This window comes from Cygnus atratus, chromosome 12 (assembly GCF_013377495.2).
Source record: "Cygnus atratus isolate AKBS03 ecotype Queensland, Australia chromosome 12, CAtr_DNAZoo_HiC_assembly, whole genome shotgun sequence".
NCBI classification, from domain to species: domain Eukaryota; kingdom Metazoa; phylum Chordata; class Aves; order Anseriformes; family Anatidae; genus Cygnus; species Cygnus atratus.
In genome coordinates, this window is record NC_066373.1 from 6,884,871 (window position 1) to 6,909,022 (window position 24,152).

The window sequence follows — 24,152 nt, forward strand, 5'->3', positions numbered from 1 at the left end:
CGTTTTAATCAGCTCCTTCATGTTTCTTCCAGGAAGGGACTCAAATTTTAAGGAGAAGGGTGATGAGGTTTGTCTCTGTTTGATTTTTGTAGTAAGTGGATGGATGAAAAGTGATTGCAAAAAATGACCATGACATACATCGGTCCTGCATAACTTCTATTATTATATATTAAAACTGTTAAAGGAAGAAGTTGTTATGAGTTCATAAATTATTTTATACAATTTACTTATGCAAAAAAAATACATTTAGGTTTGATGGCATTTGTGAGAATTGATAGTAGTATAAATAGCTTGAAAAAATATGAAAGTCCAGTGTCCTATTCTGGCACTTTTGAGGAGTTCAGTAGAGGTGTACAAAGAAGAGTCCAGGATAGGAGAGAGCAAATGTGGAATCTTGGGCTGAAACTATGTCAACAGGATGGGGAGTGTAGTTTCAACCCTCTCTTATCTTCACAGCGTTCCTTGTGCATGCTAGCTCTCCACAGCGAGATGGTTGATTGATTCATAGCAACTGATGGCCAGTTTAAAATTACAAAGCTTTCAATTTCCTTGTTCCCGGCAGATGAAGAGGGCGGGCATTTCCTGATTATATGGTATACATTCAAAGTATTTCAGTTCCCTATGGTGCTATTTGTGACTAATTTACTTCCATACAACATTAACACTGCTGGTTTTATGCTGTGGGAGGAGTGTATAGTGTAACATGCTGTGAAGAGAGGAAATGTTTCACAATGAGAGGTCCTTCTGGCTTTTCCTCTGTTTATGTTACCACCTGGAAAGAAGAAAAGGTGGAGTAAATGACTGATGATCCAGATGGATTGCATGAACAGTCACATCTTTAGGCATGACACATTAGGCTGGGCAAATTCACACAGAGAAGTGGCAGGATTGCACTTTAACTCCTGGAAGCACATATATTCTTATGTAAGGAAATGTGTAGGCATGAATAGCACTTGATTACCTTCATGCCACTGGTCTTTTGGCAGGCCCTTTAGCCAAAGAAAGCCTGTGTGACCACTGAGCAGCCAGATTATTGTGGGGGGAAGTTAGGGATGCACTAAGGTGAGAGACAGGGACTGGGGACAGGAGATAGCTGAGAAGTTTTAATGTGAGAATGATAAATCAGGGTCTGTGCAAGCAACACTGAGGTTCAGAGAGGCTCAGAATGAGGGGAACACATTTTTTACTCTTCATGTTCACTTCCCTAATTCCTGCCTATGGCTGTAGACAAGTGATCTCTTCCTTATGGGAGTTGGTGTGCTCTGATGCACTACTTACTTGACTCATGCAGCACCTCTCAGCCCACCAAGTGTATCCTGATTTCTAAGGGCTCAAGATACAACAGCAACTAAGCTGTGCAGCACTTCACTCAGGTTGTGTCCAAAGTCCACAGAGAGCAGCTGTTGGCACGGCATGGTGTGAGCTCAGGTCTTGTGTTCTTTGCTGCCAGGATGGAGCAGGGAGCACATGCAGGCTCTGGGACTGGGATATACATATGAGCCTGATGTGTCTGTACCTCTCAAACACTTCCTTGATGTCCCAGAGCCTTTGTGACCCTGACAGCACATTCCTCTTCTTGGAGCTTTTTTCTTAACCTATGTTTAACCTGACCTTTACTTAACCTACCGTTCAGTAGATTCATTGCAGAAAGAAGGTCAGGCTGCCTAGGAAATTTTCCCTGCTGAATCTTCTGTTGATTTTTTTTTTAACCATCTTTTTATAACTTTGCAACATGTTAAGCTGTCAACAAATTCCATATAATTATATTTCCCTTGACTTTACTGCATTTTTAATTCAACTAGAAGGCCTACAGTGCTTAAGAAAGTGACAACTCCTATGGCAACAGATGTCCAGATTTCTTGGACTAGTTTAATATAGATAATGTTTCATGGAAGAAAACATCACTTTCAAGTACAGTGTTCCCTTTGTCACTTTATTTTTACCATTTCTTGAGGTCTCAGAGATCATCACAAGGTTAGGTAGATCTTTGGGTTTCCACAGTCCATATTAGAAAGTAGTACATTGACAACACTCTACTGTACAAATGCTTTGATGAAGAAATGCTATTCACTTGCTTGAAAATCACAACAAATGTGTGCTTGCTGACACAAGAATCAAAAGCTTCCCTTCTTGGATGAATTTCTACAGGACTCTGTAGAAACAGAATCCTTTGTGTCCTTTCCTCATCATCTTTTTCGTCCTCTGATTCTCAGACGTGCTTATTGGAGCTGATTTCATAAATGAAAAGAAATATGTAAATATTCCCACACCATCTTACATGCTTTTCTTAAGATGCATCCCTGCTAAAGAGTCTCATAATTCATAGGCGTATATTAAAATCTGCTTATGGTAAAATCAATGTAATCTTTCATGACTGCTGTAGCTCTGCAGGCCTAGGCAGTAAGTCAAACACAGACCTGAATACTTGGAAACTGTTGTGTTAACAGCCCAAGTACTGGTTTAGACTTGTATGTTGTACTCTGACCCTGTCAGCAGGCAGGATGTCAACAGATGTAAATTGATGTATTGCATTGAGGAATGGATTTAGCTCACTTTATGCTGAAAATCTGGACCAATATTAAGGTAGTGATACTGTTTCCATTTTAAGAGGACAGTTTTGGCATGGTATTGTATTTCATACCAAACCAGGGCATAATTGTGGTGGTTTTTGCATGAGGTCAAAGTTGTTTCTACTACAGAGATTACTGCAGTTAGAAAATGATACTGAAAATTATTTCTCATCAAACTTTCATTTATAATTGTATTAAAAACCTTTCTAGACAGGGCCAAATTCACCCAGATTTCCTGTGTTTCATTTCAGTAGTAAAACCAGCAAGACAGTTGGCATGCTCACCTTTGTGCATCATTCCCTTAAAATCAAAACGTACCCTAATTTGTGGGAGGGAGGAGTGTGTGTATGCACAGTTTGGAAGGAGGACAGAAATTAGGGCAGTATATCTGGGCACCACCATTTGGTAGCTTGTTACCTTTGGCTACAATTGGGAAAGCAAATCTTTGGACCCCTGGAATACTTGGGAATATAATACTGTGAAGGCAGGTTTCATGGCTATAAACTGTGCCCACAAATATGTGACTTTTTCACAGCATGCAGTTACAACATTTAGCTTAGCAAATAACTCACTTCTTATTCAAATGCCCATTCTAAATTAAGACCAGGACACTAAAGATGTTCCTGTTGGATACTGTATCTCTAAATCTGACATGGAGTTGTCATTGTACAGGATTCTAAATGTGAAAAACCTGAGAAAATGGTGAGGTCTTATTTTAAATCGTTGGAATGATACTGCCCTGTATTTCAGGTTTAATGGTTTGAATTGCATTTACAGTTCTACTGATTTTTTAGAAAGAAAACATGATTTACACACACTTAAGCTGCTGTCCTGTTTTGAAGAGATGACTACAGCAAAAAAAGAGAAGATGAAATTTATTCTTTCCTTCTCCCCCTTTTGCAGCAATGCTAAGCAATCACATTTCGTCTATAGGCATGTGTGAAGTATAAAGAATTACCGCAAGGGAATTCCTAGTTATGAGCAAACCTATCGACCTTCTCAGACTCCAGCGAATGTGACCACATTATTTCAGGGTCACATATCGTGTCACACTGTGAGTCCTGTGACTGGGGACACGTGGCACAAGTCCATCTAGTGACGTGATGAGGGACAAATCATGGGCAGAGCCACGTTTGAGCAATGTGTCTTTGAACAGGGCACTTACCAATGTGGAGCCCTGCTAGGTGGCACGTACTCAGCAACCGTGACCTTGTATGCTCAGCCCAACTTGTCAGTGGATGAGAGCTCAAGCTGCTGAGTGGCATCCTCAAGGCTGGGGCTGCAGGGGGAGAAAGGCCACGTGCTTGTAGTGACGGAGACAGAGGCATTTTAGAACAACCCGACTGGAGTCAAACGCGAGTCTTCACAAGGCTCTTTTGAGCATCTGCGGTGTAGAGTATACTGCTCTGCCTTTAAAACTGAGAAATAAGGAACGGAGAAGCTGAATGACTGAAGAACTGGGAGTTTAATCCAGATAACCCAGGCGCCAGCCTGACATCTCACTCTTGCGCCATCTTTGCTTCTTAGTTTCCATTCCCTTAATGGCCTAAGCTCTTTTGTTCCACTCCCTTTCCCCTTCCCACACAGATATTTCAACATATGTATATGTCTGTGTATGTGGAATATCAGCAAAGCTGATACTTTGCTCCCTACAGAGTTCTTTGTGACCACTCTCTCATGTAACTAATCCATAGCAATGTATACTCCAACAAGGAAAATTAAAAGGTTGGGAACCACTGACCTAACTTCTTAGTAAGCAATACAGCTGGCAATCAGATGTAACCCGAGCTCCTCACTATTGGAGCTGCCTGAGCTATTCATAGCAAAATAAAATTGCTACGGGAATAGAGCTGGATTTATTTTGTTTGAAGGCAAATTATCCCAGGTCAGACAGGCTCAGATCTTCTGCCCCCTCAAATTCATTTGCATCAGCTCTGCTAGGCTGAAGCTTTTATCTGGAGGATCTTCAGTGGGGAAAAGTAGATATGTGTAGTGAACTGCCACTGTCTAGAACATTCCCTGCGGGGCTTTGACACAATCATTGTAAGCCACTCTGAACAGAGTGAAGGGTCTGCAATCAGCTAGTCATGTGTGGTGTCTGAGCGTGGTTAGTAAGTATCTCTCTGTCTTGGCTGCAACTTCAACAGGGTGTCTTAAAGGGCAGAAGCAGCCTTTCACACTTGTTTGCCACTCTCACTCATGGTTTGTAATACTCTTCTGAAAAGCCTAGCTGCCAAAGTCCTATCATCACAGGAAAAGCTGAGTTTTCACTAAAAAAAAAAAAAGGAGACCAAGTATGACTTTAGTACACATGATCATAAAGGGTAAAAAAAATGTTAAACACTCAATCCAAAATGTTTCAAGAAATCAGAAAGCAAATAAAACACCAAAGCCCTTAAGCATTATTAAAAAAAACCTCATAATTTATAGTATTATGCAAGACCTGATTCAAGACTTCCAATGTTTGGAGCTGCATGTACGTTAGGAGGGAATGTTCCTCATCAGAAACAAGCAAACATCTGCTAATGCTGAGTTCCTATGGAAAAGAATCTCTAAGTACTGATTTTAGTTATCTGTTATCATCAGTTCTTTTGTTTTAAGCAGTTCATTTTCAGTGTCATTATTACCTGAACAGTCTTACTGGTTTTGCCTTTATCACAGTTATAGGATCAGAAGATTGATTGACAAGGCATGCAGTTTCCCTAGAATATTAGTACATCTGAATTTCATCAACATAAAATGCACTGGCTAAACACGGAGGAGGAGAATCTTGCCAGTGCATCTGCATTGCACCTAATCCTTCGAGCAGTATGAATAATTCATAGTGGACCATCCATAGGGCGACTTTCTGCCCTGTCCAAAGGTCTGTTAAAGATCTAGATATCTTGAAGTCACATTTCAGAGCTTTAAGAGGAATACAAATGGTGCTTTTATTTTGTGCTCCTACACAGAGTGGGAGGACAGAGAGGGCTGCACTTCCTATGCTTCAAAGTTAAAGGTAGGGCTCCTCTCACAGGCAAAGGATTCTCTTAAGTCCTAATCCAGCAATGAACTCTGTTACACGCAATGCTAGTTTAGGGGACTAACTAAACTACCTTTTGAAGACAGTTGGTCTGTTACACTTGGTGTAGCATAAGTAACTAATCAACTGTAAGACAGCACATGACAAGTATGGGCTGCCTCTTTTTAGGAAAAGTGAAGCATAAATGCATTCATAAAACAATCCTGCTGTTTCCTGTTTGTTTTGTGATGGATTTCAGAGCTGTCATAACTAATAAAATATCTAGATTTTATCTTACAGTTGCAGGGATTTGCTTAAACAGGCCATACCCAACTGCTTGTACAGCTACCAAGCCTAAATTCAAGCAATTGGTTTTAGCTAACTGCTTTCCAGAACCATTGTAACAAGCCAAAGAGCCAAACAGTCAGTGCCCATACTGATGGAATTGTTAATGAAGTGATCTTGAGTGCACTTGGCAAAACTTTGACACTTAATTTAAATGTCAATAGTCTGTAGTTTGCGTCATAATGCTGTACTTTACATTAGTACTTTTCTTCTGTTCATTTATGATGCCTACTTTTTTTTTTTTTTTTTTAATATGAGAAATGAGGAAGCTCAGTTATGTATGAGCAAGTATTTAATCTTTGGCAAAGCAATCAGATTTGTGTTAGTTCTAGAATATCTCATTACCCTGCAATAAATACCAGTTTAATACATTTAAATACCAACGTGAGTGGTTCAATTACCTTCAATGGAGGAACAAATAAGAGTATTTCCTTATTTGCCATTTGTTGACAGAGGATTTTATAAATATGTTTTAAACAAGTTCAGTCAACTGCAGAAATACAAAGGCACTATTCAGAGATAACGTTGTCTTTGTTCATATAGGAATAATTGAAGACATGCAATTTTGTTACCTCGTTTTAATAATTGCTGCATGTTCTGCATAGCACTTCTTTTGAGCAGCCAAACAGAGTAGTCTTTCATGACTAATTCAGACTGGCAATTTAAATGTCTTACTCTCCTTCTGTCAGATCCTCTGATACTAAAATGTTATGTTGTTAAGAATTCCTAACATTTTACATTTGCAAGAAATCTATGTTAGGAAACAGAATAAAGTCAGTTATTTTGTGAGTCATTTAGAATCTACAGAAACGTGATCAGCTGTAGAGCTCTCAAATTGAAATAGGCAACCAGTGATTCTAATGTTTCTTTCATAATAAAAATATTTTAGTATGTATAAAGTCCATTAACTTAACCTAAACATTTAGTGTGGTACCGAGCCAGATATTGCAATCTGGTGAAAATCAGTAAAGGTCTGCTGAGGTTATCCTCATCAGCCAGGGCCCCAGACCAATAAAACATTACATTTGTACCTTTCTGATTCTGGGATAGTCGTCAGTAACTGCCCATGTACAGACTCGATGCTATTCTGAAGAATGGGTGAATTTGTTTGGCAAACATAAAAGCTAGGGAAGAGTTTAGTTAACTTAAATTCTCTTTTGTTTAGTGTGTTCGCATGACTTTGTGCTGCCTGGTTTGGGACAGGATCAAAAATGAAAATGCTGTGAGTTTTACTCGTGGGATCTCTGACTTCAATAATACATGTGTATTATTGGAAACCTCATGAGAGTCCATTCTCACTAGTTTCCCAGAACATTTTCTTTCCCAAATTGGTATAAAAGCACTCTGGAAATGCTTGCAGTTCAGATAGAATGTTCAGTTCAATGGGAGCTCCTAGGTGCTTAGCACTCTAAAAGTCAGTTATTTATTTAACAACCTGTGGATGGATTTAGGGGGCCAGACCTGTCACTTTATGTTGGAAAATCATGGATCGTGTCCCTGTTGCTGTGTTTCAGAACCTTTTTTAATTCACCCAGTGCTTCAGTAACATGGGTGCATCTGTATGAAATGCCCTTCTGAGGGGAACAGAAACAAAATACGGAGGCAAAATACACTTCAGCTCTGTTAGCTGCCACTGCTGTTGCCTTTGCAGCAACCACCCAGAAAAGGGGCTGTAGGTCATAGCAGAGAGGGAACAAACTTCTTTAATTACCATGATTTACTGCCATTGGTTTGGCTGTTTGCTCATGCTGCTTCCCATGGGTAAAGATATCTTTCACCTGTGCAATACTTTCCATAATTCAGCTCCTTCATTCTGCTTTGCCAGGTATGTTGCTTGTATTTTTTTCTACCTAATTTCACATCTTAATTTGCTCATTTTGATTATAGTTTCCAGAGTATTGACATTTTGACCCTAACCTGAGAGGTGCTCAATAACCCATCGCTCAAAAAGTCAGTTAGCGATATCAGGTATCTACTATTTCAGGTCACTCTGTACTATGCTGGTGGCTATAATTATTGGAAATAGTTTTGCTTATGACTGTAGTAAGGTTATAGTCTTACATATTTTTCATTCTACCACCTTAACCTATCTGAAGAGGTGAGTCTACCTCATTACACATTCTCTTAAGAAACAATTACTTATTTAGACTGCCCACATGATGTGGGATTGCTTTGAACAGCCTTATACTGGTATTGGTTGAATATCCTTGCTTTGGAGGAAAGAAAAACTCATGGCATGTGTGAGAAAACTGTATATCCCTTTTCAAGGCTAGACCCAAACCTCATTCTAAACAGCTGGCAGTTTTTGTCATCTTGAGGGGACTTTGTAGCAGGCTGCTGGTATATGCATGGGGGACTGCCATCTCTGAGCATGCATTTGAAATGGATCTGAAATCACCGTTGCTGTTCTCCAAGCTGCTGGCCAAGAACTAGCTCTGTTACAAAATACCGTGTAGACACATAAACATTATGCTGAGCTTGAGCTAATAAGCCCAGTCTCTCAGCAGCTACATTGCTCGGCTGGCTTTCCTTGAGCTGCCTTGGACCACATGCAGACTGAATGGAGGGCTAGTCTCAAACATGAAGATCATATCTATACTTCATAAAGGGACTACCACTATCCACCTATAAAACCTGCTGGAAGGGACTCATCTCTCTCTTTCTGCTTCTAAGATGCTCATGATTCCAGTACTGGAAATGGTCTAGCAGAAAAATCCCACAGGTGGGACATATGAGCTAGGGGAGGCCCTCCTCCAGCAAGGTGGAGAACAGTCTTTTGTGATGCTAAAGGCCCATAAACCTAGCATCACGTCAGGGCAGAAAACAAGAGTTTGGCTTTAATTAAAATGAACTGTAGCTAAGGTCATTTCTTGAGTTTTCACTACGAAGAGGAGAAAAGCTCCAGTATGCTGTGACATGTGATGGTCCCAAAATACTGTAAAGTGAATTCTAGATATAGAGGCAACTTGTGGTTGTGGACCTCAGATAATTTTAAATAACCAGCAACTATTGTTCTTAGGTCATCTGTTCTTACTCTATCCATTTCAAGGAAGTTCTACATTTACATTTTTATTTATTTTAAGTAGAACTAAAAGCTGTACTTTGTGCCTCTGATACGTGCTGTAATTCTCGTTAAGATGTTTGAATCAATGACTTGTGTGCTGGACAGTTGGGAAATAACACAACAGAAGTCTTGGATCAATGTCCACTGATGTCTGTGGGAAGGTTTATGCCAATTTCAGTTGGCCTTTTGTCAAGTCTTTTAAAACTTTGTGTGAATATTTGGAATCATTTTAATGGGTGTGAAACTACATTTAACTCTGCTTTTTGAGGGATTTTTCATTTTGAGTACATGCACACTCACCTAATGGTATAGACTTCATTAACTTCTTTGGCCATGGTTTTAGCTGCTACCAGTTTAGACAGAATGTTTCTAGCACTCTCGATTTTATATATACACTTATAACATTGAATAAAGCATTCTGGAAATGAGAAGTATTGCTTAGACAGTACATGCACATGTTTTTTAGCACTTGTTTTAGCTGAGATATTCCTGTCTGTACAAACTGTAACTCAGTTTTGTGTCAGTCATTATTAAGTAGTTTTGTTTAGCAGAGACATTGCAGTAAATTTATTCATATGTTTTAATTATCAGTTTCATTTCAATAGGCTTCTTACCTCATTATTTGTATTTTGCATCTGGATTATGAAACTCCTGCAATTTTATTATGTGTGTGGCCAAGCTGTTACCTTTAATTTTATTAGCATTTAATGAAAATGCCTTGTATGCAAACAGAGAACTCACAGCCATGAAGCTGTTCTAGTGTAGAGCAAGGGTTTCTTTACTATCTTAGAACCTCTTTTTTTTTTTTTTTTTGTAGGCAAGAAATATAAGTTTTGAAAAATCCTCCTCTTTGTGGTGTGTCTCTCACTGTCAGTGCTGTGTTTCTTATGGACAGTCTGTTTTTTGGAGATGCTGAAACATCAGAATGAATTAGATTTACTAACCAGTAAGCTCCCAGATTGTTCACTCTGAGTCTAAGAACACAGGGGGAGACAAATGGGAGCAGCCTTTGTGTGGTTTCAGTAAAAGGCAAATGATGGAAACAGGTATGTTAGAGCGGGACTCTAAAAACCATTTTATGTAGATTTGAAATCGTGGAAGATTTACTTGGTTTAGAATAGCTAAGATGAACTTTCAATGTTTTAAAGCATTCCTCTTATTCTTCAGTTATAATCTATTAAAAAAATCTTGAAGCAGATATTTTATTGTCATTTCCCTTGTCTAAATTTCATTTTGAGATTCTTCCTCCTTTTGAACTACTCCCAGAATATGGAACAAGTTCCTTAGTTTGGTGATAGCACCCTGATACTGAGGAATTTTACAAAGATGTATTCCAGTCTGAAAATTCCTTTTGCCCAGAGCTAAGCAAACACTTCATAGCAAATAACGAGTGGGAGGAACGTTGCCTTCTCATCTCTTCTCAACTTGTTTGCAAACAAACTGCAAGTTCCTCTAATTTACTGATTCAGAATTATTTGCTATCCACACAGATCAACGTATGTCTTTCAATTTACTTCCCAATGGTGTGGAATATCCCTGACAGAAACATAACAAATATGTGTTGTGAGGGAAGGAAAAGGAACAGCAAATTCCAACTGAGCAGTCTCTTGGGTTTTCCTTTCCACCATGTTCTCACAGTTACTGCTATTGTTAGTGATAACCACAGTGGGAGAGCGAAGAGGGAATAGATAGGAGTCCCTGGTCATTTTCATGCTGTGTTGTCTAGACTTACTAAAAATGGTAGATCTGATCAGCCTGCTTCCTCTCATAGTGTTATGACTGCAGAAAATCTGAAGAGAAAAATGCAGCTTGGACCTATCCAATCCTCTTCTTGTCAGGTTCTAAACCCATCAAAATTAATGGAAAGGTATTATTGAGTTCTGATTCAAGGATAAGCACATGTATACTTAAAGCTATGCTGGCAATATGAAAACCTAATGCATAAAATTTCCATGACAATTTTGACACTAATTTTTCATCTACTGAAATACTTGAGCTGGAGAACCGTATTGCATATAACTCGTGATTACATTGATGTTTCATGTATTTGTAGGAAAAATTCCAAAGAACAAAGAACACATTTTTATTTTTTTTTAACACTTACACTGCCCAGGAGTACAGACTAGGCAAAACCTGGCCTTCTTCAAGGAGCTGTAATTCCTTGGCAGTATAAAGTTAGAAAAGATGTTTCTGTGCTAGTATCCTGCCTGTGTGCTCTGGTATTTCTCAGCTGGCATATTTTCCAGACAACATGACCATAGCCATAGACCGTTTTACTTTATCTAAGGCTAAAATTCAAGAACCTGCAAGAAAAGCATCTGACTGTTATTGCCCAATTGCCCACTTACCACCAATCCAGAGGAATGCATCTCTGTCAGAAGCCAAGTCAGCATTCTCAGCATTATTTTTGAATTACTGAAGATGTTATTTTAATGTGAATCCTTGAAAACCATCCCATACCTGAAATAAATGGAAAATGATCTGTGATTTAGTGAGTAACCAGGCTGCTCCGTGGCACTTCCCCTTTCTTCATGACAACTTCATAAAACTAGATGTTACCAAAAGAAGATACCTTTCATTCTCACAACATTTTTCAATTTGGAGGACATGTCTGATGCAAAACACAAAGAAAAGAAGTCTTGTTGGAAATTCAAGTTCATTTCTGCTGAGGGAAAAAAAAAAAAAAGTGAATACCTTTGTAAGGCACTAAAGTCAGTTACAGCCTATGAAGTAGTGTAGCAATATGCAGTACAGGGTCCAGAACTCCCTCTGCCTTTTTTTTTTTCTCCAGAATTCTCAATCTGCCCTTATAATGTTAAATATAGAAATTACATTTGGAGCTACATTTGGTAGAAGTTGGTGTACATCAGGGATACTTTCTTACAGGAAAATGTAGAAAACCCTTTGTTCCATATGGTTTGAATCATTTACAGAATTAATCCTACAGGAATAATTTCAGATGTGGAAACCTTTAAAATGGGGAAATAAAAACCAGATTTACTACATTTATGTTTTACATCAGAAAAAGAAAAAAAAAAGGCAGTGACCAGTTATCAGTGCACTCTAGCAGATGAAGATTGCCTCTCAGAACCACTTTTAAATTGTTTAATGACACAAAACATAAGGATTAAAATATTAGTCTTCTTCCCTACAGGAAAGTACTTTGCCATTACCAAATGTGATTTGACATTTGAAATATGCCAGCTTATGGCATTAAGCAGGAAAGTTAAATTCTTGTCAATATTGTCTCTCTCTTATTTATCAGGCGCAATTTTAACTTTTCTTTAGAATGTTAAGTAGATATAGACAAAGATGCTTAATTATGAATTTGTGTTGAAGAGAGGAGAGGGGGTAAATTGTTAATCAGAATAGCATCTATTTTTATGTTCATATAAATTTTCAGGAAGCAATTTGATCATCTGAGTTCATAATATGGAATCTCTTCTATTGTCAAAACGAAGATCATGGTACTATTTTAGGAGCACTACTATTAGAACCACACAAAAAATGCTTATACTGGGGAGTACTGTGAAGATATTATAGATTTGGAAAGACAGAAGTGAATTTCCATGAAGAGGGCATAGTGTCTGATTATAGACTATGGAGTACCTCCATATCTCTGATAAATCTTTTAACTGGACTTAAAGTTAGTTTTAGCATTAGCTTAGAAAATGGTTAAAGCTGTGAAGATTTTACAAGTAGCTTTCTATTTTCACTTGCTTTACATGTTCTGTTGAGTTTTCCTCATGGGAAACAGTTCTGAAAGCGCAGAAAATTTCACAAATCCTTAAGAAATACAGTGCTTGTATAAGTCATTAAAATTTAGTCTCTTTTGAATATCCTTGGCATTCTGGATGCAGGAGTTTAGGCTAAAGAAAGCATCAATTTCAGAAGGGAATATGTGATACCTGTCTAATATGTACATTTTCAAAGAATGCTTTTTGAGGAAGGAGGTGGAATCATGAGCTTTGAGGACTTAAGATGTCAAACAAGATGGTTTGTAATTGACATTTGTTTGTCTGCACATATTTTTCTGAAGCATTAGAGAAATGTAGTCCTCATGGGATGTCAGTTTTGGCAGGAGGGTATTGGCACATGGTAGAGCTCCGCTGATCCAAAACAAAAATCTGTATCTAGTATTATGTATATAATGTAATAGAATTACCTGATGAAACTTCGTGGTTTTTGACTTGGTAAAAAGGAGTGTTTATTACAACGTGTTTTACAAAACCGAGAAATGAAATAAAATCATAACTGATTAATGAGCTGCATGGAAATACTTCCTCAGTGCCACCCGCATTTCTCTGGCCCTGATCCTGGAAACACTTCATCACATGTGCAGTTTTATGCATAGATACTATGTGAAAAATACAGCATAGTTTTCCCATACTCATTTCAGTCTTTTAGGGATCCAAAAAGGAAAACAATTAAGATACTTGATTTCACTGATCAGTTTTCATTTGTATGCGGGCAAAAATATCAACTGCTTTATGTTGATTAAATTGCTGGGACTTGATTACTGAATGATGATACTAAAATTTTTAGATGCTTTAACTTTGCACCACTGCACCATAATGTGCTTAGGTTTCTACTTAGAGTAACCTTATGTCTGGATTAATATTGCTTACAAAATTAGTCACAACACTGTGTGAAGGTGCTATGCTAATGCTGTGGGTTACAGCATTCTTGTTCTCTGTGTTACCAAACATAACACCTGGTCGTCTTCAAAGTGAAACAATGAATATTTAATTGGGAAGACTATCTAGATTAAATCCTGAGTAAATGTATTTTAGAGGAGTACATTTCAGTCTGTCTAGAGGCTTTGGTGGGAGATCACTTTAAGAGCTAGCATGTTCCAGCTGTGAACCTTGACAGTCTTTCCTCTAATTTCTGCTGTTGTTTTGTTGTTGTTTTTTTTAGTCAGGTTTGATAAGGACACAGAAGATCGAGTTCCTTATATCTCCATTACCTCAGCAGCTAGCACAGGAGCACAACTACACATCACCTGCTGGACATCATCCTCATGTATTATATAAACGAACAGCAGAAGAAAAGGTGCACCGGTACACAGTAGAGTCCAATCCCAAATACTTTTCTCTTGGTCATCACAGAAATCACACTTCCCACGAGTATCATGCTCAAGCGAATGGTTACCACCATGGAAGGTTTCAAAAGCAACATTTTTGTGGACGTCGCAAGAAATGTATGTAAGGAAACTTTCTCTCCTTGTTTGAGATAGTGCCTCTTAGAGACTGTATGGTGATACTTAGGTGCAGTTCATAGTCACCTATGTGATGGAGACATAATAATTAAGGATAGTATGGCTATAAAGGGAAATAGATATGGGAAATATGATTCTTCCTTTAAATTTGTCATCATCTTTTTTTATTAAGCCATCAGATCACTGTTTAGTTCTCTTTTACTTTACCTAGATTAAAAGATCCCTTGTCTGATTTTTTTGACATTGCAATAGTTTTTGATAAGCCTTTCTGTTTTAGATTGCTGCTTTTGCACAGTTAGGGATGCCAAGTCCCTAAACTGTTCTCTGTTAGTCTGGGGAAATAGAACTAATTAGGCTTGAAGATGGAGGAGAAGCCTTCCAAATCACTACTTTCTGGAAGGATAGAGAATAAGTCTTTCAGAGCTCACCATCTGATAATGGAAGTTTCAGCAACTGAGATCTTCAAAAAGAACCTCCCACGTAAATTGTTCGAATAAAATTTTGGAGCCACCTCCTAGAAAACATATTGGAGCATAGTATCCTGCCAAGGTCTATTCTGAGTCCTTCATTTGGCCTTCAAATTTCTGAACATTTTAGAGCCCCCTTGGACCCTATATCTGTACTTACAGCATTCAGTTGATTCTCTTTGAAAGCTGATCTGCTTCTAAGTTGAGTTGCTTAAGGAGGGTCTCCAGGATTGCACACAGTATTGAAAACATTGTCAGTCTACTTGCATTCTTCCAGCTTCTAACTTGTGTTGTGAGAAAATGAGCAGGTTCCTTTTTCAACAGGCATGTAGGGAAGACAGAGAAAAACAAATAGAAGGGAAGGAATGAGAAAGGAGGTAGTGAAAAAGATGGCTGAGGCTGAGGCCTATCTGAAGCCAGGAAACTGCTTTTTAAAAAGTGACTGCTTCTTCAAAAATCCTTCTCCTCACTGATTTGAAAGCTAGACCTCAAATGCCAGATGCAGAAGTCTGTGATTCCAACCGTAAATATTTGCATTCTGATGCAGGTCAAAGCTACCTCATTACATACTCCCTCCCCCTCCTGTCTGGTTTTCCTGCTGCCTGCTTCAAACCAAACAAAACGGTGCTAAGTTAGCTATTCTGCTCTGCAGTGTTTGATTTTGTTTGCATTGTCCACTGTGGTCTTATTCCTTATTTGCTGTACCCCCATGACTGCTTGTCCAAATTCAGAATTATTCATGTCTTTAGTTTTTACATAATGCTGGTCCCTGTAATAAATGAGCACAGTTTGGTTATTGCATTTTCAAAACCTCCTGGGATTTGAAAAGATGTTATCATTATTCCTGGCTTAGAAGCAGGACTCCAGAGACACAGGAAATGTCAAAAATAACCATTGCTGCTGGATACCAAATCAATAAGTTGAGTTTTCCTTTAAAATACTTATCAGAATATATACTCCTGTAATTGTGTATGTTTAGTGATTCCACTTAAAGCCATGAGTTTTTAGCTGGAGTTTTGAGCTGGGTTCCTGGTAAATGAAGAACATACAGTTAGCATCCAGCTGTGGTGAGTTTAGTGTAAGTGATTTACCCATCATCACTTAGGAACTTGGTGTCAGATGCACTGTTAGAATCCAATTAAACAAGATTTCCTTTAATTATCTTAACCATGCAACTCTTTATTTTCACATCCTGCAGTTTTTCACCTCATGCTGTACATACCTGCAACCTTCTGAAAGGGGGGAGGAGTTTTAAAAAAAACACAACCTAATTCCACACCCAGCCTTGGCTAATATATCAAACAAATCTCTCTCGTGTTCACCAAATACAATGCAATCCTGCAAATAAAATCACATGTGATCATTTAGTTGAGTAGGGGCAAATAAGGGATGTAGAAGAAAATTTTATTTATTTGTTTATTTATTTATTGTTGTTGTTTTGACTTTTTTTTCTTGGTCTTCTTTTTTTCTGAGATCTGGAATCATATTAATTTGAAATTTTCAGCAACATCCAATCCAGCCACCTCAGACAGAAAACTTTAGATTGAATAAATAAAGGTGTAAGAACTGAGTATGCAGTGGTACAGAAGACAGTCCTCTGCTATTAACACTGCCTATAGTCAAGTTAATTTATCCTAACTTAAGAATGAATCCAAGTTTGCTGAACAGAAACAGGGATGACCATGCTGCCACTTCTAAGATCATAAAGGTAGCTTGTCCAGCTCATCGTCATTTGAAATTTCCTACGTTGGCAATCTGTAAGCACTAGAGAATTCGGTTAATCTTTCAAACTCTTCCTCACAATCTTAATAGTTTTAGATCATGAGAATTGACTGGACTGTAGTCATAAGATCATGCTTGAAACATATTGCTGCATAGGTTTTATAAGTAGCAGTGAAGTTAATCCAAGAACAAAACTCCACTGCCTGTGGATCAGTCTACAGGACATGTAAATATAAGCACCATTTTTTATGAGTCAAGTTCCTTGAAGTTGTATTGCTTTCAAAACATGGAAACTGATCTGCCCTGAACTGAGTGCTTTACTCTTGGGTGAGGCATGTCTTCATGTCTTGATGTGCTTCCAGAAGAGGAGTTCTCTGAGCTTGTAAAGGATAATTGTTTATAATGAATGGTGTTTTAAAATCTTACTAATACAGTCACTTGCAATATTAAATAGAGTTCAGAGTGACTTAATTCTTGAAAGCAGATTACTGTTGTCCATTCTGTGGTATTCCTGATTTCCCAGCTTGAGATGCTAGGAAGTAGCTTTGTCATTGGACTAACTTTCTGATGAGGCACCGGCAAGATTTTTTGAATTACCTGAGGCTCCTTCACTTGCATCATGTTACATCCTGTGTCAAACAAACAAACAAACAAACAAACTGTACTGTTATCCAAATAGTTAACGTGGCCTTAAAAAGTGGCCTTTGAGTTAATTCTTAATGCCAAGGCAGTGTAGCTTTAGGCAAAAGAAGCAACGAGCAATAGGAGAATTATAGGATGTAGAATACAGATTTCCTTTCCCATTTCGGTCTCTCTGAAGAAATGGATTGGAGACCATTCCATGACTGTGACATTGACCAAGCTATACAAGTACAGAGGGAAAAAGTGCAAGCCAACATTAGTGTGTGCAGACTGGATGCGCATATCCTGTTGTCAAGCCTTGATTGCTGTTTCCTGACACTTACCTATGCTAAATAAATACATTCCCAGCAGGACCAATGTCAGTGGCAAATTTGCCACTGAATAGAAGGCTATTGTCAATCCAAATGTCAGGCTGATGGGAATCTTACTTGTGGCGTGTCTCCTTTCTGGACACTTATGGTGTATCTCCTTTCTGGTGGTGGACGTCTGTTGTGGAAAGGATTTTTTTTTTATCAACTGCAATGTAAGTATCACATGCCAAACACTTCTGGATGTTATCAAAAGGACAGGACAAATGTAGGCATTCTGTTAAAAATTCTGTGTGTATTTCTTTTTTTTGGCCACAGATGCTACTAATTTATTAGATTAATTCTTTATTTTGAACTGCTTACAGAATGCATATGTTTTTTCTCCTATTTCCGTCTCCCCCTATAGCCATCCTACCCTGAAGAATGAATCAAGTTCTTTTTTTTTTTTAATAAATATACAAGAACTTCCTACCCATAAGTATTAAATCACATGCTGTAAAAATAATATAAGGCTCTAAACCTGTGTTACTTCCTTCTGATGAAACTGATCATGGGTGATCTGAATCCTTCCCCAAACTGAGTTTTATTTCCTTTTTAGATGCACCTAAGCCACCCACAGAAGAGACATACATTCGCTCAGATGAGTATGGGACTTCTTCTAGGTTCAAAAGATCATCTGCTAAAATTCAGAAAAATGGAAGTCTAAATGTTGAAACCCTTGTTGTGGCAGATAAAAAAATGTTAGAGAAACATGGCAAGGAAAATGTAACAACATACATTTTAACAGTTATGAATATGGTAAGATCTGATGTCACTGAAGTATGTTTTCCCTGTGAAATATTGTTATGTCAGAGTATCTTTCATTAGACAAATGGTGATACCAGAAAGGGCAGGCACAACTTAGACAAGCTCTTCTTCAAGTTTCATCTGATGTGTTACTTAGGCCAAAAAACTCTTTAAAATGATTTTTTTGGATTATCACAGCTCTGACAACACTACTGTAGGGTAAAAAAATATAAATGTTTGGAGAATATTTAAAAATGTTAAATTTTAAAATATGTCTTGCATAGTACAAAGAAATCAGGTATGCTGAAACCGAAACTTTTATTTAGTTTCATGAGTCTTACTCTGTTTAGTCTGATGTCACTCCTTGAAACAAAAATTTGAGAAAGCATAAATTTATTTTGAGAAAAATAATATAACTAGAAATGCATTTTCCTCTATGGCTTTGTTCTCCTTTAATTTTTTCTTCAAAACTTGAACTTTGACACTGATTACACTTGATCTAAGAGAACAAGGACAGAACAAAGCCCATTGCAATCAAGTTTTCAAGTGTTTTGAATAAGTGGAGTGGTTTGGGGCATAATTCTGGGTGAAGCTCTTTCGGATTAATCCTACAAGGTATATAATTCCATTAATTTGTATTGAAAAATGAAGGTGAATGTGATAACTCAATACATATGTCTATTTAAAAAAGATTTTTTTAACACATCTAGATGATATTTCATTTTCAATAATCACTGCAGGTCTCTAGTTTGTTTAAAGATGGAACAATTGGAAGTGACATAAACATCATTGTTGTGAGCCTTCTTCTTTTGGAACAAGAGCCTGTAAGTTGTATCAGAATTTTGTGGTATGTACTTCATTTGATACTGCCCACAGGGAACACTGGATGTTCCTCTGTTATGTACATGAACTTTCATTAGAAGTCTTTGTCATTCTTATGACATAAAGTGTGAGAAGAAGATTGAAATCACAAAAAGCTCAAAAATTGTTTTCTAGATTTCACTGCTTTTCCTTTTTTCTTTTGATACTAAACCCTTCATTTTCATATAAATGTTCTTTAGAAACTTTGAAATGCATCCAATAAGATAAAACTTAACAGTTTCCAACATTTTCCTGGAGAAGGCTGGAATGAGAAATCTACTTGTAGGTTTTGAAGTAGGCTCTCCAGTGGGATGATCAGAAGAGGGAAAGAGTCAAAAGTTCCAAACTGTAGACAGCATGTAACAGAAGGTGGGAATGGAGCTGATTCTTTTGGCAATGGTCCTGAAAGACAAGAAGAAAAATTCTTTCCTGATGAGAAGCAACTTTTAATGGGTTAATCTACTTGGATAATATTTTTCCTCCACAGAAATCTCCAAAAATTTTAATCACAAGGTTAAAAATATTTTGGTATTCAGTTTTACCAGGAATCAAATCCCTATTTATTGTATTCCAACTGCTGACTTTGAAAATATCTGTGTCTGGTGAATGCTTCAGTTTTAATTTATAATTCTAATAGATTCATTCATCAACTGAATTGGTCATCACAAATGGTAAATACAGGATTGCATAAGTTCACGTAGGAAAAATGCAAACAAAAATAATTCCCTTTTCCCTAACCAACTCTTCTTCCTTCAAGCACCTTTCTCAAGTACTGATGCAAGCACCTTCTTTCTGTGTCTGTGAAATACCTACAGGGTGGATTACTGATTAACCACCATGCAGACCAGTCACTGAACAGCTTTTGTCAATGGCAATCTGCTCTGGTTGGGAAGAATGGAAAACGTCATGACCATGCCATCTTGCTTACGGGTTTTGATATCTGCTCTTGGAAAAACGAGCCTTGTGATACTTTAGGTATGGTAAGAAAACACGTTCAGAGAAACTCATGGATGTCAACAGCAGCATCTTGATTCACAGAGACTGAAATGTTTTCAAATAACAAAGGCCAATGTTGTATATAATGTTAAACTTCTTGAACAGGAAAGAGCTGTATTATTATTACATATATTTCTTTGAGTTACCTAGAAGAAAAAGAGTATTTCCAGTATTATTGCCCCAGAAAAAGTGGACAAATAAGCTATCTGAAAACATCCTTCCGGATTGTCACCTCTTCAAGGAATACTTGAGATTTTGAAAATAACTCTGAGCCACTTTGATTTATTTTATTATTTTATTTTATTTTATTATTTTATGTTATTTTATTATTTTATGTTATTTTATTATTTTATTTTATTATTTTATTATAAGAATAATCTTTACCAGTAAAGTGCATTTTGGAGAGTTGGGTTTGATTTGCATTAACTTCTTATACAGGAGTCCCTTTATTGTCAAATAAGTCTGCTTTAATTCTTACATGATAAAACTGATGAAGTAGATAGCCATCTTGCATCTTCATGTGACACAATAGGAGCGGCTTACTAGGAACAGTGTAGATGATATATGTACTTAGCATTCTGTAAAGGAACAACCTCTTCTACCATTTTCTTTCTTCAGGATTTGCACCTATCAGTGGAATGTGCAGCAAATACCGTAGTTGCACCATTAATGAAGATACAGGCCTTGGACTGGCTTTTACAATTGCTCATGAATCTGGACACAAGTAAGTTATTTTTCATGAGTCTTACCTACTCCTTCTATAAATAAATGTGTAAGTGAATGGAAACACACCATCAATTAATATAAATCAGCTACCCATGGATCACAGAGAGCAATTATTAGAATATAGACAGCATCAGCTGCCCATGGAGCGTGTATTGTATTTTTATTTTTTGATGCTTTACATATTCCGGATGATAACCAGAACAAAAAATAAAAGCTATTATTTAAGTCTACAAGCTTCCCACCCTGCTATTATGTTCTGGTAGACAAATTGCTTCTAGTATCAGTGCTGTAGCTCCAAAATCAGAAGGGACACAGAAACTCATAGTATGAAGAAGCAATCTCTCAGAGTCTTTTAAAGAGGTCCCCTCCAGTGTTTCGTAGAATCTGGGAGCCATTCATTCCATTCAATTTATTGTTCCTTCTTCTCTCACCTATTTAATGACTGTTTTGGTTAAAAACAACCTTTGTGGCAGTTTTAGCCTTTCTGTACATATATCCATTGGATTTCCATTTGATGTCTATGGTAATAAGAGTGTCATTTTCCTAAGAAGTGCTGTCTCTCAAGCAAAATCAGTAGTCTTCTGTGGAGCTTCAGCTATTCTCTGAATTGTTGAATTAAGATCTAAAGAAGACAATTAGTTTTTACTGTCCTATTTTCTCCAGATACATTTTAAGTCCTTTTCACAACTTTTTACATGTTTTTGACTTTCAGTTCTAACATAGCTCAAGTTGGATTCTAATTAACCACTGGTAGTATGGAAGTATAGCTTCTCAATGTGAAACAAACCTGAAATCAAGGCTTAGAGAAAACATGGACATAGGATCATTATTCTGTACAGCAACATTTCTGCACATAGTACCCTTCAAAAGTAGTGCTCCTATATTCTGCTGTTTGCTCAAGGCATGAATCCTTCCGATTCTGCATGACTGAATCAGGACTATTTAGTTTTCATTGTACAGATATGCTCTACAGTATATACTATGACCTAATGTCTACATGAGTGACCCTTTCACAGGTCTGAAGGGAAACAAGGAATTAAAGAATAATCCAGCTACTTGTGAAGCCCATGGGAACTGAGCCAATGCTTTCAGTGGGACCAAATATGTAAAATGTATATGGCTTCATCCTCCTGGCACACTAATGCAGTTTCACTGAGCTCAGTAGATTTTTAATGCCCTTCGATCAGTATTAGGGAGAGAATCAGGCCCATTGCTTATTTTTCAAGAATTATCTCCTTTAGTAGTTTAATCTCCTTTTTGTTTCATTTACTCTTATTCACTTTTAGAGATTATACTTGGAACCTCTTAAATGCTTTTTTTGGTTGGTTGTTTTTTTCTCTTTTTTCACCACTGCCGTTGATTCCTATATTATGTGCCCTTTTGGTATATTTCCATACTCCTGTCTAATGAAATGCATCTTGTCTGCTAGAAAACAACTGCCTCAGATACAAACTCTTATCATCTGTTCATATTCATGTCCTTGAGACTACCTAATATGAAGTGTAAAATGATAGAACTTTGTCTCTGTGATACAGAGATTTGTGGAAGAAAAAATGTCCTCAGAATTATTGTCTGGCAATCCTAACAATCAGCATGCAGCATGTGGCTTTGGAAACGGTACACGATTCATCATGTAAAGGTGTAAGGTAGTTCAGTGCAATTTTGAAAATTTAGGATCTCATCTATTGATCATCAGTGTTTATATAACAGGTTAAGAAGTGCTTTCAAACTGTGCTCTGGTCCTGGAGAAAAAATGGTGCCCTGTGGCAATTATTGAAGGTTCAGACCATGGTTCTTATCTGACAGGATGATGCATACAGGACATTTCCTGGAGTTTTCTCATTCTGCTCATTAAATGTCCGTTGTGTGTCTTTGAGAGTCAGGCATCATTTCAGACAGTTCTCTCCTGACTGTACCAACTCAGAATTTTTAGGAGAAACTTCAGTTCAAATGTAGGATTGGTACTGCTATCCACTTCAGTAAAATAAATGGAGTGATTTGACTGTTTTGCACGGATCTCATATTAATATGGATCCAGTGAAACACAAAGTCTTGCTGTATGAAAAACTGGCCATCCTATAGGTGCTGAGGTCCACTGTGAATATATTAACCTAAGTATTTCATATTAAGAGGGTATTGTATAGTGTATAGATCACACTGTGTCATCCACTGAGTCGCTTAAATTGTTATACACTTTTTATGGTTTTATATAAGTAGTTTGTGTTTTTACCTGAAAGCTTAATGTTTCCTTTGGGAGTTCAGAGCCCATTGTGTGAGTGGGTCTTAAAACTGTGGATTCTTTGACGGTAATGCATGTGAACAAACTTAGTATTTTAAAAAGGATTATGACATATTAACTCAGTTGGGACTTTTTTGTCCATTTATAGAGTGAGACATATATTTTAGCAAGTTTGGATCCTCAGCTGGTGGCAACACATGCAGTAACTCTGATGAGCCTGCAATGATTTATAATAGTAGAGGATAAAGCCCAGTAAATTAGATATTCCCTGCATGTGCACACATTGCATTCATAAAGTCGCCAATGTACTACAATGTTGAAGTAACAGATTTTGAAATTTCTATTCAAAACACATTGAAATCCACAGATGTCCTGTACAGTGAGTAAATATAAAGCAGTGAAACAAAGTCTGAAAATTAAATTTATTATAACCATAAGCTCCACATCATTTATTATTTTCAATGTGGCTTTTATTATTGCTTATTATACTTCATGTTATTGTAACACCTCTCCTAGTGAAAGCAGGGCCTCATGATACTGCAGATTGAGCAGAGCACCCAGTAAGAGGCAATATTCCCACTAAAGAGTCTAGACAAAGTAAATGACAGGACAGCAAAGGCAGGGAAAAGAAAGTGATTTGACTGAGAGAAGTTAGTGCCCAAAATTAGAAAAAGTGTAAGATTTTTATATTCATAACATGTATTCTATTTATTCAGTCCCACCTCTTTTGCTCCAGATTGAATGCAGCTATGTAGTTCCTCCTCAGATTAGGAGGACAGTTACATTTTATTCTTCCAGCTGTGTAACTGCTATTTCACTGGGTTCTGATCTCCGCAATATTTATGTTAGCACGTGTTGTCAATAGGCAAAGAAAGGCTCAGACAACATTGCATATTTTAAGCTGGTAGATTCATAGGCAAGTTACAGCTGTGACTGAAAATAGTAAGAATCACTACTTCCATCCATATCAATAGGATTCTCTTTGTACATGTACTAATTGTGCATTTCCCTTATTTCAAGGATTAATAACAATTAGTAAGATCTTGTTTGAGTAAAATGGCAGAAGTGGTGCTATTATCATTCACTTTTTTTTTTTTTTTTTTTTTTTGGTGCATGGTTATAAATGAGAGAGATAGGAGGGCACATGGAGGAAAAATCAATCTGGGGTAATTTCTCTGCTGCAATTATCCACACAACTCATTAG

At 37.3% G+C, this 24,152-nt stretch overlaps 1 protein-coding gene and 1 long non-coding RNA gene across 5 annotated transcripts in view; one reads left to right on the plus strand and one right to left on the minus strand.

Annotated features, from left to right (window-relative positions):
- Positions 1–24,152, plus strand: part of ADAMTS18 (ADAM metallopeptidase with thrombospondin type 1 motif 18) — an 80,082-nt gene that overhangs the window by 14,426 nt on the left and 41,504 nt on the right. For all 3 annotated transcript variants that reach the window (XR_004778165.2, XM_035543675.2, XM_050713253.1), the window contains exons 4-8: positions 13,901–14,183; positions 17,939–18,138; positions 18,867–18,950; positions 19,803–19,962; positions 20,602–20,707. Coding sequence is in view for 2 of the 3 variants with exons in the window: in XM_035543675.2 (XP_035399568.1) it covers positions 13,901–14,183; positions 17,939–18,138; positions 18,867–18,950; positions 19,803–19,962; positions 20,602–20,707 (833 nt within the window). In the remaining variant the exon portion in view is untranslated. The remainder of the gene's footprint in view (positions 1–13,900; positions 14,184–17,938; positions 18,139–18,866; positions 18,951–19,802; positions 19,963–20,601; positions 20,708–24,152) is intronic.
- Positions 628–11,428, minus strand: LOC118246529 (uncharacterized). Of its 2 annotated transcripts, none has more exons than XR_004778167.2 (3): positions 11,329–11,428; positions 3,736–3,849; positions 628–772 (listed from the first exon to the last, which is right to left on the minus strand). It is a non-coding gene; the product is annotated as an uncharacterized LOC118246529 (long non-coding RNA). The 2 variants fall into 2 exon arrangements; XR_004778166.2 differs by lacking the exon at positions 628–772 and adding an exon at positions 2,040–2,228.